The sequence below is a fragment of the Asterias rubens genome, chromosome 11 (assembly GCF_902459465.1).
Source record: "Asterias rubens chromosome 11, eAstRub1.3, whole genome shotgun sequence".
NCBI classification, from domain to species: domain Eukaryota; kingdom Metazoa; phylum Echinodermata; class Asteroidea; order Forcipulatida; family Asteriidae; genus Asterias; species Asterias rubens.
Genome location: NC_047072.1, coordinates 15890280 through 15905635, shown reverse-complemented (window position 1 = coordinate 15905635; position 15356 = coordinate 15890280). Strand labels below are relative to the sequence as shown.

General features: G+C 38.2%; 1 protein-coding gene across 1 annotated transcript in view; it reads right to left on the bottom strand.

Moving 5' to 3' along the window:
• LOC117296529 (proto-oncogene tyrosine-protein kinase ROS-like) overlaps window positions 1-15327 on the bottom strand; it is a 56094-nt gene extending 40767 nt beyond the window's left edge. The window contains exons 1-7 of the mRNA XM_033779501.1: window positions 15196-15327; window positions 5391-5447; window positions 2535-2594; window positions 1488-1517; window positions 1112-1172; window positions 712-878; window positions 399-537 (exon numbers count right to left, since the gene is read on the bottom strand). Of these exons, the coding sequence (XP_033635392.1) occupies window positions 399-537; window positions 712-878; window positions 1112-1172; window positions 1488-1517; window positions 2535-2594; window positions 5391-5447; window positions 15196-15321 (640 nt within the window). The 5' untranslated portion in view covers window positions 15322-15327. The remainder of the gene's footprint in view (window positions 1-398; window positions 538-711; window positions 879-1111; window positions 1173-1487; window positions 1518-2534; window positions 2595-5390; window positions 5448-15195) is intronic.
• Window positions 15328-15356: the final 29 nt, after the last annotated feature.

The window sequence follows — 15356 nt, the reverse complement described above, 5'->3', positions numbered from 1 at the left end:
CAAGGCTAGTTATGATTGGTGCAGATAATGAAGCTGAAATATCAAAATAAAGCTTCTTGAAAAAGGCAATAAAACACTGAAACCATCTCAGCTCCTTAGGAGTATGCAGCATCGGCAGGCAAATGGGTGTACAGGGTGTTAACCATCTATCTGCAGAGAAGCAATAAGTTTCTTGCCAAAAAACACCTGTTCATGACCAGGAGTCCAATGGCACAGACTAAAGGAGTCAACACTGTACTTCATACTAACAATGCCAACATTAAACATAAGGGCCTACAGGCAATTTGGGGGCAACCAACTACACTGCTCACAAAAGAAATTGTTTTTTGAGTGTCAACAATCTGAAATTTAAAATGTGACTAATTTTCCCTCTTGGTAATTGCCTCCTTAAAACTTACGTCCATATGGTTCAGTAGTAACTTCAACACTTTCTGGAGATGACAACACATGTCTAGTTGTGATAACCCACTGTATACGGAACGAGTATATTACATAGGGATATAGTCCAGTCACTGGTATCTGTGTGGTAGAAACAGCCTGTAGAGAAAGCAGAAATTTTTGAAGTTCAATCTATAAGTCTTTCTTATCTAAGGCCTACCTGCTACAGACAAAGTATATAAGTGGCAAATCACCAGGAAAAAGAAACTTTAATTAGTTTTAATTTGGAAGCAATTACTGGTCAGATAGTAAGAGGGTTAAGCCGCAATTTACCTGGATGTTATAAGATGTCCATATACTGCCCTCTATGTCCACATACTTCCACTGTAATTTATACATCACAGCTTCATGGCTGGCTGGTAACCAGCTGATATCAAAGCTGGTGTTTGTAATGCTTTCCATTGACACAACAAAGGGAGCTGATGGGGTACCAACTAAGGCTGCATATAAAACACAAAGAAAAAGTTCATCCAGGTTATTTACCACAGTCAGAAAAAAAATAGACATACATCTTGGGACAAAACATCTAAGTACAGACATGGGTAAGATTTACCAATTGGAATAGTGGTACCAGTGACATTTATTTTATTTGATGTTCATACAAAACAAACGTGGCTTAAACAGTTATCTGAACTGCACGCCCACTGAGCGTGCTTAGTTTTTTTTTTCTTACCTGTAATAAGTGCTGCATATTCATCTTCTGCATGACGGCATCCTGAGTAGCATGACTCCATCTTAAATAAATCAACATACAAATCAAATGATGTGTTCACAATCATAATGTACCCAGACATCAAATCAATTCCCTTGTATAAATAGTTTCATACTTTTAGTAAGATTTGTGGAAGGGTGAAGAACTCCTACGTTAGTTCAAATTGATGTCATAATTCTTCAATTCAACAATGGTGTCCCTGTATAAACCCCTTGTGAATTGCGCAATACACTCATATGTGCACATCTTGTCGGCCATTTTGTGAGTAAATTTGGGAGTCAAAATAAGCACAAAGGAACTGACTTCCCCCAAAATGATCCAAAACTTTCATATTTACCTTTTCTTGTTTGGACGAAAACATAGAATCCTACGAGAAAGAAACAAGACAACAAACAATAACGATACATTTGAATATTTGTGTCAAGATTTATTTCAAGTGGTCTCATCCCACTTTGTAGACCTTTAGGCAATCCAATATTTCAGATATAGTTTAATATGGAAAAACCTGAGTAGGTGATGAGGTCTAAATGGGCAGTTAAAAATGGAAGGTTTTAAAAGTTTGTCACCGATTTGTGTTTTTCATTCATAAAAACTGTACTGAAACTCTACCATACAATGCCTCAAAATGAATAAGAATCAATCTCAAACCCACACAAAGGACTAAGGAGAATAAATGGATTGCATGGTCCTACTGTAAGTTCTCTGATTTTAATTTCATCAATGCTTCATGTTGTATATTTGTTCAGTTTTCCCAAGGATTTGTTTTTAATCTAGACAATGCTGGAGCACGCAGGATTGAAACAAAGCCCTCAGAGTGTTTTTACTTGGTGTTTATCTTTGCAATAAGATAATTGAAGTGCAATCTGGGGCATTCTTAATGGTGTTATCTTTATGATTTTTGAGAGTTTGATTCAAAATGTTTGTTTTTCTTGTTGGCGTATTGGCAGCAATTCACACACATTGACACACAATCTGATAACAAACAAACATGGACTTGGCTTAATACTTCACTGTTGTAAGGATGACGCAGTTTCCTTGGTCTCTCTGTGTGAACAAAATAACTTTCTGCTGTCCATATCAGATAGGGCAGCAAGGCCATGACCCAGGGGCACGGAGGTAATTGCAATATCAGTCCTACCGGACTCAAGAAAACATCAACACTTGAACCTCACTGTCTCATATCACCATCTAATCTCATCAAATAAACCTTCATAATAATCTGAAGATAATTGATAATTAATAAATTGAACTTTGACTCCAGTCACTTAATGTTAACCCCTCCCACTCTGTCCATTATCATCCAACATTCCTATTCTATGGATTTATCACTCAGTATCTCTTTAGTTAAACAAAACATAGAGTAGATGAATCAATAATGACTTACACATGCTTGGTTGCATGACTGGGTTGTTGTGTTGTCCCATAGCCCACACCCTGCAGTACACTGAAATCAAAAGATCAAATCACAATCAAATCAGGCAGTGACTTAACATCCTGAAAAAAGGGTTGCACTCTTTATAAAAGGGACACTGACTGAACATCCAGGGTGTTACATTTCAAAGGATGTCTCTACAAATCAATACCATAAATAAAGAGCTAGGGTAGTGGGTCTGGGTCTCCCCTTGGTCAAGAGGATCAAGCCCCCTGAACCTCCTGGGTGTTACATTTCTACTGTCTCTCTACATCACCATGAATAAAGAGCTAGGGTAGTGGGTCTGGGTCTCCCCTTGGTCAAGAGGACTAAGCCCCCTGAACCTCCTGGGTGTTACATTTCTACTGTCTCTCTACATCACCACAAATAAAGAGCTATGGTAGTGGGTCTGGGTCTCCCCTTGGTCAAGAGGACTAAGCCCCCTGAACCTCCTGGGTGGTACATTTCTACTGTCTCTCTACATTACCATACATAAAGAGCTAGAGTAGTAGGTCTGGGTCTCCCCTTGGTCTAAAGAACCGAGCCCCCTGAACCTCCTGGGTGTTACATTTCTACTGTCTCTCTACATCACCATAAATAAAGAGCTAGGGTAGTGGGTCTGGGTCTCCCCTTGGTCAAGAGGACTAAGCCCCCTGAACCTCCTGGGTGTTACATTTCTACTGTCTCTCTACATCACCATAAATAAAGAGCTAGAGTAGTAGGTGTGGGTCTCCCCTTGGTCAAGAGGATTTAGCCCCCTGAACCTCCTGGGTGTTACATTTCTACTGTCTCTCTACATTACCATACATAAAGAGCTAGAGTAGTAGGTCTGGGTCTCCCCTTGGTCAAGAGGACTAAGCCCCCTGAACCTCCTGGGTGTTACATTTCTACTGTCTCTCTACATTACCATACATAAAGAGCTAGAGTAGTAGGTCTGGATCTCCCCTTGGTCTAAAGAACCGAGCCCCCTGAACCTCCTGGGTGTTACATTTCTACTGTCTCTCTACATTACCATACATAAAGAGCTAGAGTAGTAGGTCTGGGTCTCCCCTTGGTCAAGAGGACTAAGCCCCCTGAACCTCCTGGGTGTTACATTTCTACTGTCTCTCTACATTACCATACATAAAGAGCTAGAGTAGTAGGTCTGGGTCTCCCCTTGGTCTAAAGAACCGAGCCCCCTGAACCTCCTGGGTGTTACATTTCTACTGTCTCTCTACATCACCACAAATAAAGAGCTAGGGTAGTGGGTCTGGGTCTCCCCTTGGTCAAGAGGATTTAGACCCCTGAACCTCCTGGGTGTTACATTTCTACTGTCTCTCTACATTACCATACATAAAGAGCTAGGGTAGTGGGTCTGGGTCTCCCCTTGGCCAAGAGGACTAAGCCCCCTGAACCTCCTGGGTGTTACATTTCTACTGTCTCTCTACATTACCATAAATAAAGAGCTAGGGTAGTGGGTCTGGGTCTCCACTTAATCAAGAGGACTAAGCCCCATGAACCTCCTGGGTGTTACATTTCTACTGTCTCTCTACATTACCATAAATAACGAGCTAGGGTAGTGGGTCTGGGTCTCCCCTTGGTCAAGAGGATGTAGCCCCCTGAACCTCCTTGGTGTTACATTTCTACTGTCTCTCTACATTACCATAAATAAAGAGCTAGGGTAGTGGGTCTGGGTCTCCCCTTGGTCTAAAGAACCGAGCCCCCTGAACCTCCTGGGTGTTTCATTTCTACTGTCTCTCTACATCACCATGAATAAAGAGCTAGGGTAGTGGGTCTGGGTCTCCCCTTAGTCAAGAGGACTAAGCCCCATGAACCTCCTGGGTGTTACATTTCTACTGTCTCTCTACATCACCATGAATAAAGAGCTAGGGTAGTGGGTCTGGGTCTCCCCTTAATCAAGAGGACTAAGCCCCCTGAACCTCCTGGGTGTTACATTTCTACTGTCTCTCTACATTACCATAAATAAAGAGCTAGGGTAGTGGGTCTGGGTCTCCCCTTGGTCAAGAGGACTAAGCCCCCTGAACCTCCTGGGTGTTACATTTCTACTGTCTCTCTACATTACCATAAATAAAGAGCTAGGGTAGTGGGTCTGGGTCTCCCCTTGGTCAAGAGGACTAAGCCTCCTGAACCTCCTGGGTGTTACATTTCTACTGTCTCTCTACATTACCATACATAAAGAGCTAGAGTAGTAGGTCTGGTTCTCCCCTTGGTCTAAAGAACCGAGCCCCCTGAACCTCCTCGGTGTTACATTTCTACTGTCTCTCTACATCACCACAAATAAAGAGCTATGGTAGTGGGTCTGGGTCTCCCCTTGGTCTAGAGGACCAATTAGAAAATTCATACTAGTGGCAATCCTCCAGAAAGGTATTCTTAAAGGCAGTGGACACTATTGGTAATTACTCAAAATAATTATTGCCATAAAACCTTTCTTGGTGACGAGTAATGGGGAGAGGTTGATGATATAAAACGTTGTGAGAAACGGCTCCCTCTGAAGTGCCATAGTTTTCGAGAAAGAAGTATATTTCCACGAATTTGATTTCGGGACCTCACATTTAGAACTTGAGGTCTCGAAATCAACCATCTAAATGCACACAACTTTGTGTGACAAGGGTTATTTTTTCTTTCATTATTATCTCGCAACCTCGATGACCGATTGAGCTCAAATTTTCACAGGTTTGTTATTTTATGCATGTTGAGATATACCAACTGTGAAGGCTAGTCTTTGACAATTACCAATAGTGTCCACTGCCTTTAATAATTGTCAACATAAGTCAAAGAAAAGAATTGTTCTGAAAACCCCCTATTTACATACATAACTGATGTACTTACAGAATTAAAGAGGCATGTTTGATCACATGATGACGTTTCTGTAAAACCACCGTCAGCCTGTCAAGAAAAATATCAAAATATGATTCAAGGTCGAAATGTAAAATCTACTTAAAACATTGTAGCCTGTTTGTTTTCTATTCACATCCTACCATATTCTTGAAAGGTGATTTTTTGGCGAAAGATGAATTACACACACACAATGTAAAAAATAATTGACTGAATTTATGTTTTCAAGTCAAAGATGGCAAACACCTGACAATAATTTGTCACAGCTGGAAATATGTACACACCCCAAATTCCACCAATTCACACACCATTTCACCATGGGTCCTAGCTCTATGATTTTACTCAGTGATTTCCCTATATGCTTTACTAAATGCAGACTTTACAATACACTTTAAATCTAAATTACTGGCTGCGGCTGTGACTTGGCCACCACATGATTCCTTGAAGTATAAAATGCCCCTATCAGCAGCCATAGCAGCAGCCATAGCAGCAGCCATAGCAGCAGCCATAGCAGCAGCCATAGCAGCAGCCACAGAAGCAGCCATACCGGCAGCCATAGCAGCAGCCATAGCAGCAGCCATAGCAGCAGCCATAGCAGCAGCCATAAATACAGCCACAGCAGCAGCCATACCGGCAGCCATAGCAGCAGCCATAGCAGCAGCCACAGCAGCAGCCATACCGGCAGCCATAGCAGCAGCCACAGCAGCAGCCATAGCAGCAGCCATACCAACAGCCACAGCCTCCAACTAATCTATGGTAACTGTCTGGGACTTGACAGGTCTGATTTGACCTGTATTTATAGACCCAGCATTACCACACATTCCAGGGTCACAGGGAGGATACTTTTAACTGCACACTCTGCACAGTGGTTAACCACAGCTTAACCATAACAGCTACAAGCACTTGACAAGTGGTGTTTTGTCATGTTCAAAGAATGCGCTTGTACTTCATGCTTAATGTTTTTTTACATTCAACAGGGAAATTCCATGTTAACTTTTCCTGTTGTAAAATTCATGTTCCTTGATGTCTGGCAACCACACATAGGTGTATGGGAAGGAAAGGGTTTGATTTGCCCAACATTTTACACAAGGCCTGTAATACGTAAAAACTACACATTTTGCCCAAAATCTGAAGGGCAGTTTTCACACACTCTTGCTTTTTGTAAATGCCAACTCCAAAAGCAGGCATGATGTTTATCAACAGTTTATCCCCACCAAAAAAAAAGGGCAACTGATGTAGAAAACAGAGAAAATCTGAAAGTTTCATGCAAAATAAAAAATGCAGGGAATTTATATTAAATTTAAGGCAAATCATTTTATTTTACAGCATTGAGATACACTTTCATCAAAAGTTGGAACCAAGCTGGAACCATTTTCAAGTGCACCAAAGGCCAAGACTTGGCTAACAGCTTCACTTTGTCTTGACATCAATCAATACATCTTGGCCCGACCAATACTTGATGTCACACAATTGTTCATGGAATTGTCCTGATTATATAAACCACATGTTAACACACTTGACAAGTCCCTTAATGGTTGACGCATTGGCATCATTCAGGAAGCAATTTACATCCTGTAGTCCAACAACCACATATAACGCATATTGCTGTAGATTGTTTATCAAAAAGAAAGCTCTGTCTCATATTGTTATTTTGGCCACTCATAATTATTTTTAAAAAGAGTTTTCATCATTATTTCTGGTTTTATTGCAATTTTCTTCAGAAGGAATAAACCGACAGTAAAATTTAACTATTCCATGGTTGAGTTGGTTTTTGCTATGATTTGTGGTAAACAAATTTGTTTTGCTGGTTTAAACAAAAATTATGTTTGCATAAAGGACATAAAAAACAAGAACTACTTTCACACAACAAAACACGGTAGTTGGTTTTATAACATTGTACAATATTCTAGATCTGTAAACAAATTGTAATCATTGTTTACTTTCAATAAACAAAATGAATAACTCTTTCAAGAATAATAAGGGTTTATTTTGCCAAGAAGTTAAACTGTGTGGGCTGGTTAACCACAACCAATTACCAGAAGCCCATGCAAACCCATGGTTGCATCTATTTTATACTAGCAACCCTGCCCAAATAGCAAAACAGAAACAACACTGTTTTAACTTTTTTATTTTTTTATTTTTTGAAATTAAGTATTTTAAGTATAAAACTTTTTCTTTAGATTTAACATTGAAACTCTTGCTTTGAAAATTAAAATTTGCTTTTGATTTCATCAATTTCCTTCGTCACCCGCATTGTTAAAGTGATAACCGAAAAATATAAAAAAGCAAGCTAGTAGCATGGTGCTCATTACTCAATGGATTGCCCTTTCCTTTCTGTTGTGGCAGTCTGAGCAGGCCAGTTTTTTTGGGGGCATTACAACATCCATATAGTAAGTGCAGGCAATGTGGTTGATTGTGTAACGTATTGACTACACTGTAGTTCAAAGCTGGCCAGGAAAATAAACAAATTTAAAATAAATTAAAAAACATCCCTCCCAGTCTGCAATAACTTAAAAGGAAATTTTGTATGCCATTTTAACAATTTCTTTTCCGTGGCCTAAACTTACCGCAACTCCCAGCCTATCGGTTTAAATGACCTCCACTTGTATTCAGGTTCAAGTACAGTATTCATTACTTTCATAGGCTACATGTGGAACGAATAAGTGCATTCCATCAATTGAATACTTTTATTCAATAATATCAAGGAGATTTTCACACACGGATGAGTCTTTTGAAGTTGTTTTTTATCATTTTCATAAAAATATGTCAACGACCATCGGCAGTGCCAAGTTTGTATGACAATTGAGGTGGGTGTTTGTGGGTGTCTTAAGTTTGAATGTCATGAAATATCCAATATTAATATTGTTGTTGATCTATTAAAAATCAAACATTCCAACCAAGGGGCTGAATTGTGTTATGGGTACAGGGAGAGAGCAAGTCAAAACAAAACACTCAGAACTTGTTTATTAGATTCAATGTTTTAAGGAGAACAAATATCAAACCATATTACTTTGAAGGAAATCCCTTCTCTAAATACTTGCTCTAAGTATATTGTAAATCAATTCTGATCAGAACTGATTTTTTTTTAGAGTTTTCCAATTTATGACCCTACCTTCAACAACTATTGCAAAATCTATTCACATAATGGCGACATGTAGCACAAATTTCTTCCGTTTCAGTGGAAGTAAATAAGGAAAAAGTGTCTAACATTTCTGGAGAACACAGAATGGTAGGCAGGAGATAAGGGTTTGGTTTCAAAAGCTGTGTAATTTTAAACCATTACTGGAAATAAGAATTAAACAAGTGAGTGTGTCTATGTTTCTAAACACCAACAATTGTTGTAGACAAGCAGTGAATTTAAAGCATTGTGCATTGTGAGGTGGCTATATCAGGTACATTTGATAGGGATGACTAATTGAGAGGGGGAGGGGGTAGAATAACTCAGACTTCCTAAAAGGTAAGCTACAATTCATACAGGATATGTAAGGATACAAAAATCATTTATGAATTTAAGTCTGAAAGCTTTCTGATTATGAAATAAAGTCCCAGCTGATTTTGGTTGTTACAACCAAGAAGGAAAGAAGACATGTTACAACCAAAGTTTAAAAGGACAGAGTGTTCTCACAATGAAAGCTGAAAATTGTGCCTTGAATTTCATGTTTTTAACAAGAATAACAAAAAAGAGCCCAAAATGTGTTTTTAAGTGGTACATGTGTGTAAACGGGCGATTTTGATGATTTTGGGCAACAAAAGTTCAAATGCTTGCTGTTGAACGGTGGAATGCAGTAGAAATTCCCAGAGTCTTAAAGGGTGGCTGCAGTGTTTTTTTAAAATAATTTAAACGATTAAACATGACTTTTTAAAACTGAAATATTTTTTTGTATTTTTTTATTAAATGCGTAAGTATTTTAAAAATGGTTTTCAAGAGGTTAGGGGAACCCACCCGCCCCTAAAAGGGAGCCTTCATTTGCATAAACGTGACGTCATGTCGGTAACCCGAGCCGTCGGGCCCCCTGGCTGTGTGCATCTAGAGACGTGTGCACTGTGTGGCCTGGTACCTAGGCGCGTGTAGTTAGGGACCAGACTCTTTTTGCCGGCGATATGTTTGAATTCCAGACATGACGTCGATGGTAGGGGGGGGGCGGTAACAATCCACAAAAGGGGGGCAGGACTTATTCGCTAATTACGCAAGTGAGATATGTCGGGGAAAAAACAAAACACATTTTATTGATGTTCAGTACCTATATCAGAAATAAATGACAGCAAAATTAACTGTTTTATTTTAATTCACTGCAGCATCCCTTTAAGGTTGTCCTGACCTTAAAAAGAAAATCAAAATTGGGGGGGGGGAGGGGAATCTTAAGAAGCATTGACAACTCTTCACTTAGGGGTACATGTACGTATGTACCTCCAAATTTGCGCCATAGTTTTGGCAATATTTGAGTCGCCGTAGAGTTATTAGTGCAGGTCTTAGATTAGAGCAATGAAACTTGGGTGAAAGAGAGATCTTACTATGGTCTTTTGAAAGCAACAATAACATATTTGTCAGCAGTTTTTAGTACGAAATGGCGGGAGGCTATTTTTACCTTAAAATGGCTATTTAGCCTTGTATTGTTCAAATTTGTACCTTTTGATTGCCTTGTTTTGTGCAGCAGGCCCGATAAAGTGGACATGAAACAAATCTCTTATTACACTGCAGGGAAACCATTGGCGTCAATTTGTCTTGAAATGTGGGGTGGGTAGACAACACACGAGTTATATCATTTACGCTGTGTGGCTCAGGGCCCGCTTTAGGGCCCCAGGAGACAATTTCAGGTCATAAGTGCTCTTGGTGCAATATACACTTCCGATATAGACTTTTGTTCTCTCTTTTACAGCTGCTTGCAAAGCATATTACCTAATGTATTTAAAGGTTATACAAAAGTGTTTTTTCTATTCATTTGAATTAATTTATTTTAATTTATTATGGTTTACCGTCTTTTTTTAAAAATTGGTCTGTATCTGCTTAATATTTTTAACCTCTGTGAAGCGCCTCGGGACCCTTTGGGGGTTAAGGGCGCTATATAAAAGCCGTTTATTGTTATTATTATTGTTATTATTATTATTATTATTATAATTATTATGCATCTGGACGTTCTGAATGGTCGGTATACTGTGGCCAAAATAGGTCTCCCATCCACCACAATATGCGGAAAATGGAAAGTTTTAGTTTTCCAGCAAATGTGATAATAACAATCTGTACAAATGTGAAAAAAATAATAGTAAAAATATTGTACTCAGAACTATGTAAGTTTGATCCCAACAATAACTGTTTTCATCTTTTTGGACTGTTGGCAAACAAAATCAAGAAGAGCTGACAAAGATTTAATTTTTTATTATTGTAGGTTGATATTTCAAACCTGCACTGATTAAGTTATGGTTAATATTGCGTAATGTATTTCCTTTAATGATCTAATACATGTTTTCCAAATGCCTGTATATCTGAGGTAAAGAGGTTAACATCAAATATTTAAATTTTATCGTGTAGAGGAGGGTGAGCTCTTACTTCCGATGTATAATTCGACACTAATTGATAAAGTTTAAGGAAATTAACTGGGCTTAAAATATAAACCAAAAATACAACAAATTAACGCCCCGAAAGTCTTAATTTTCGCTGAAAAACAGTTGATGCCCCGTATTCGGCCATGATGAGATATTTTTTTGAGCTGCTTCACCAACTGTTATCGTCTCATGTGGGGATCAAAAAGCCAAGGTTTGAACTAACTTCGCTGACCCCCCCCCCCAACCTTGTCGATTTCTCAAAATTTTGCATGGTACTCTCGTGGACATGCACTTATTGTGCTTATCAACTCAAACAGTTACATGTAGATTTTATAAAAGGGTATAACAGTTTTAATTTCATTTTTTTATACCAATATGAAATTTGGTTCTAAGGAGGGCAAAGGTAAATATATCTCTTAAATGTAAGGAGAACATTTCCCCTCAATATCTCTTTTGGTCCGGCATGAAAGCCAAAGGCTGAATGTTCACAAAACCTACAGTATGGTGTATAATAGGCTTTGTACCATACAAGATAGAATGCATACAATTTTATCTTCCCAAAAATCCTCCCTTTACCATGGTAGGACGGAACAATTTCTTGTAAAAGTCGAACCAAAAATACTACATAAAAAATCAGTTACTACTCACAGTTAATTTTCCTTGCTATTCAATAATTATCATTCAGTGTGCACAAAACAAAGTCTAAAAATTGCTGGACGTAACTTAGACGTAATCACTGGTTTATAATTTCAAGCATAACTGGGAATTTAAGATAATCTCAAAGAATTTTGATATGGATGGTAGTATACCCCCTACTGACCAAAGTGCAACATAATCCCTTGAGCATTATGTAGATGGATTCAAGAACATGACCCTGTGCGACCTCCACTGACCTCACTCACGTCTGGAATCCAGAATATTTATGAAAGGAGATAATGATTTTGATTCTGAAATAAAAATTATCCAAACCATATTACATGTACTTTGAAGGGAATCCTAGCTGTGAAGAATTTATGGCCACTCAAAACAAATATTAACTTAAAAAGTGACTTGGTAACAAGCATTGGAGAGCTGTTAATAGCATAAAACATTGTGCGTAACGTCTCCCTCTGAAGAAACATAGTTTTTGAGAAAGAGATAATTTCTCACTAAAATAATAAAAGACTTCTAGCTAGAAGTCTTTTATTCTTATCTGAAAGCACACAATTTCGTCCAACACGGTGTTTTTTCTTTCATCATTTTCTTGCAACCAATTGAACCCAAATTTTCACAGGCTTGTTATTTTATGGTTATGATGGGATACACCAAGTGAGAAGACTGGTCTTTGACAATTACCAAACGTGTACCTTTTGACATATTTAAAGGCAGTGGACACTAATGGTAGTTAGTCAAAATAATTATTAGCATAAAACCTTACTTGGTGACGAGTAATGGGGAGAGGTTAATGGTATAAAACATTGTGAGAAACAGCTCCCTCTGAAGTGACAAAATTTTAGAGAAAGAAGTAATTTTCAAAGAATTTGATTTCGAGACCTCAGATTTAGAATTTGAGGTCTCGAAATCAACCATCTAACCGCACGCAAATTTGTGTTAGAAGTGGGTTTTTTCTTTCATTATTATCTCGCAACTTCGACCACCATTTGAGCTCAAATCTTCACAGGTTTGTTATTTTATGCACATGGTAAAGATACACAAAATGAGAAGACTGGTCTTTGACATTTACCATAGTGTCACTGTGTTTAACAATCTATGACAATCTATACCTTTACTAATAATAAATCATTTTGAGCACCCCCCCCACATGTTTATAAATTAATCTGAATTGAGTTGATAAGGTCACTGGTTAAGGTCAGCCCAGTCTCCTTGAACTCACCATATGTAGTGTCAAAATCAACATGTCTAGATAACAAAAATATTACTGGCTAACAAGTCTTGGCCGAGTGGTTCAGTTCATCAGACTCAAATTCTGAAGATCGAACATTTAGCCATTTATGACATGTGTCCTTGGTTTTTAGTTCAAAACCATAAATTGCTTCTTATAACCCAGATGTGTAAATGGGAACCTTTAAGGGAAAGGCAATACTGGATTAACCCCATAGTGCTAAACGATTTACAAAACAGTGCATGATATTTTGGTCATTGGAAAAAGTGAAATATTTTATCAAGTCAAGTATCGTACAAACTTTTGACAAAGGCTGACCTACATTATAGCATTAGTGGCTTTAATAATTTGCATTCCAGGCTAACATAATTACTAAGTATCGTTGGATCATACGTATTTAAAGTCATATATTTATGACCCCAACTTTGATTCTCAGTAACTGCGAGACTGTGCGAGAACCACTTTGACAGACCTCTGATGTTTACTCAAGACCCATGCTTTCGTCAGGCTATAAATATCATGCTGATAATAAAGTTTCCCATCGTAGGTGATGCTCAAATCGTTTACGAAATTATTAAATTTTGGTATAGATCACTAGTAGTACATTATAACCTACAATCAAATGAGTCAAAGAAACAACCAAATTTCCAAACAAAATTATCCTCTGCTAGATAAAATTTCATTCCTCTTCAGTCACTCGATAGATCGCGTAATGTGGTTGCTATTTGGGATGCATGCCAATACGGGTTAAAATTTAAAATATTACTTGTTAAAATAAAGTCAAAAAAATCTTTGATTACCTACAGACTGTAATAAATTCTGATTTTAAACATAATAAATAAATATGTCTACATATGTACATTAAAGAGTTACTTTAACATTGGGGATTCTTTATTCCTTAAACCAAACTTGGCTGGTTTGAAATGGAGAAAATAAAAGTTTGATTGAGCTAATTTAGGGCAGATAAATTGGTGGCGAGGTGCGGATAATTTGCCGGAGAAAAACATAATGTAATGAAGTGTTTGTGCTGGGGAGGGGGGATAATTGGGGGGGGGGAGGTGTTGTACTATCCTGCCTTGTCATAAAACGTGTATAAAATTAATTAAATGATATTTTTTATGTATTTTGCATGCCATACTGATTTTGAATAAAATACCAACCAATGTAAGTACCAAAAACATATGACGTCGCTCCAATGTTGTGCATACATTACCAATGTAAATGGCGGACGATCTCTTGACTTGCAATGTAAAACCATGGTAAAACCAAGACTTTTAATTTAAGAAGGGAAAAGTTTCCATATGGCACCACCACTTTTTTAATTCGATGAAATAATAGGATCCAATTAATAGTATAATATACTTCAATGAGATAGGCTATCCCTTATTTTTTGGTAAAAAAAATGGTGAAAAAGTTGTGGTGCCATACAGAAAGCTATCCCTTTTAGGATTTAAACACACGATGATTTAAACACACTAGTTGCGATAACGTAACACTCCTCCCGAAGGCCGCCAGGCAAATGACAATCTGGTCCAACCCATATAATTTTGATAGCTAGTCACCAGATTTGCCCCATTTTTACCACTTTCAAAAATCATGACAAAAGTTCTAAGGGCACGAACTTAATCCTCAATGTCTAATGAACACTCAAAACACCATTGAGAACATATTTTTGAAAAAAAAGGACAACCCGGAGAGAATTCCCAGGTTTATATTTTGAACTTGTCACATCGCTTTGCAAACGCTTTATTTTGTTGTTGGACTAAACCATTCTGTGAAAGGGGTGTTACAAGGCAGTGCGTGCGCGCTGTCCGTTTACATTGCCCGCCGTTCACTCATCATGGCGTGGCGCGTACGCTGAAGCACTGCAACATTGTAACACCCCTTTCACAGAATGGTTTAGTCCGACAACAAAATAAAGCGATTGCAAAGTGATGCAACACTTGGATATTGCAACTGTAAACACACATACTAAAAAGGTTGGTGAGATGATTTTTAAAACAATCTGGTCCTTTATTTTATTATTTTATATATATGGTTTTTGATTGTGAACAATTCCCCGTTAACCTATCAGAAATTTCCCCACGACACCAGGATATTTCACAATTTTTCTGATTTCTAAATCCATCATTTTATTAAAACTACTCTGTCTTACCATGGTCTGACACATGGTTTTACCAGCGTGCCCAGGTCAAGATGCACGGCCATTCAACGTTGTACTTGTACAACATTACCCACACCCAGTGCAGTGGGAGTTACCACACACCACCTGTGTGTGTGTGGCCCTGTCATACCCCCATCCCATACACTGTGTGCAGTAAATTTAGACCAAACACAAACTCAAAAAGTGTGTTAAAAGACGTGAAAAAAACTCACCAAAACAGACTGGCATGTTTCCTCACAGTGCTGAACAAGACCTGCAGACAGACAACGTGAAAAGATGAGTAAAAGTATCCAAATAACGTAAAAAATCCGCCAGTTTTGGAGACTGTTTACAGCCATGGTGGTTCCGTCCAGTGACTGTCATTAACTACACG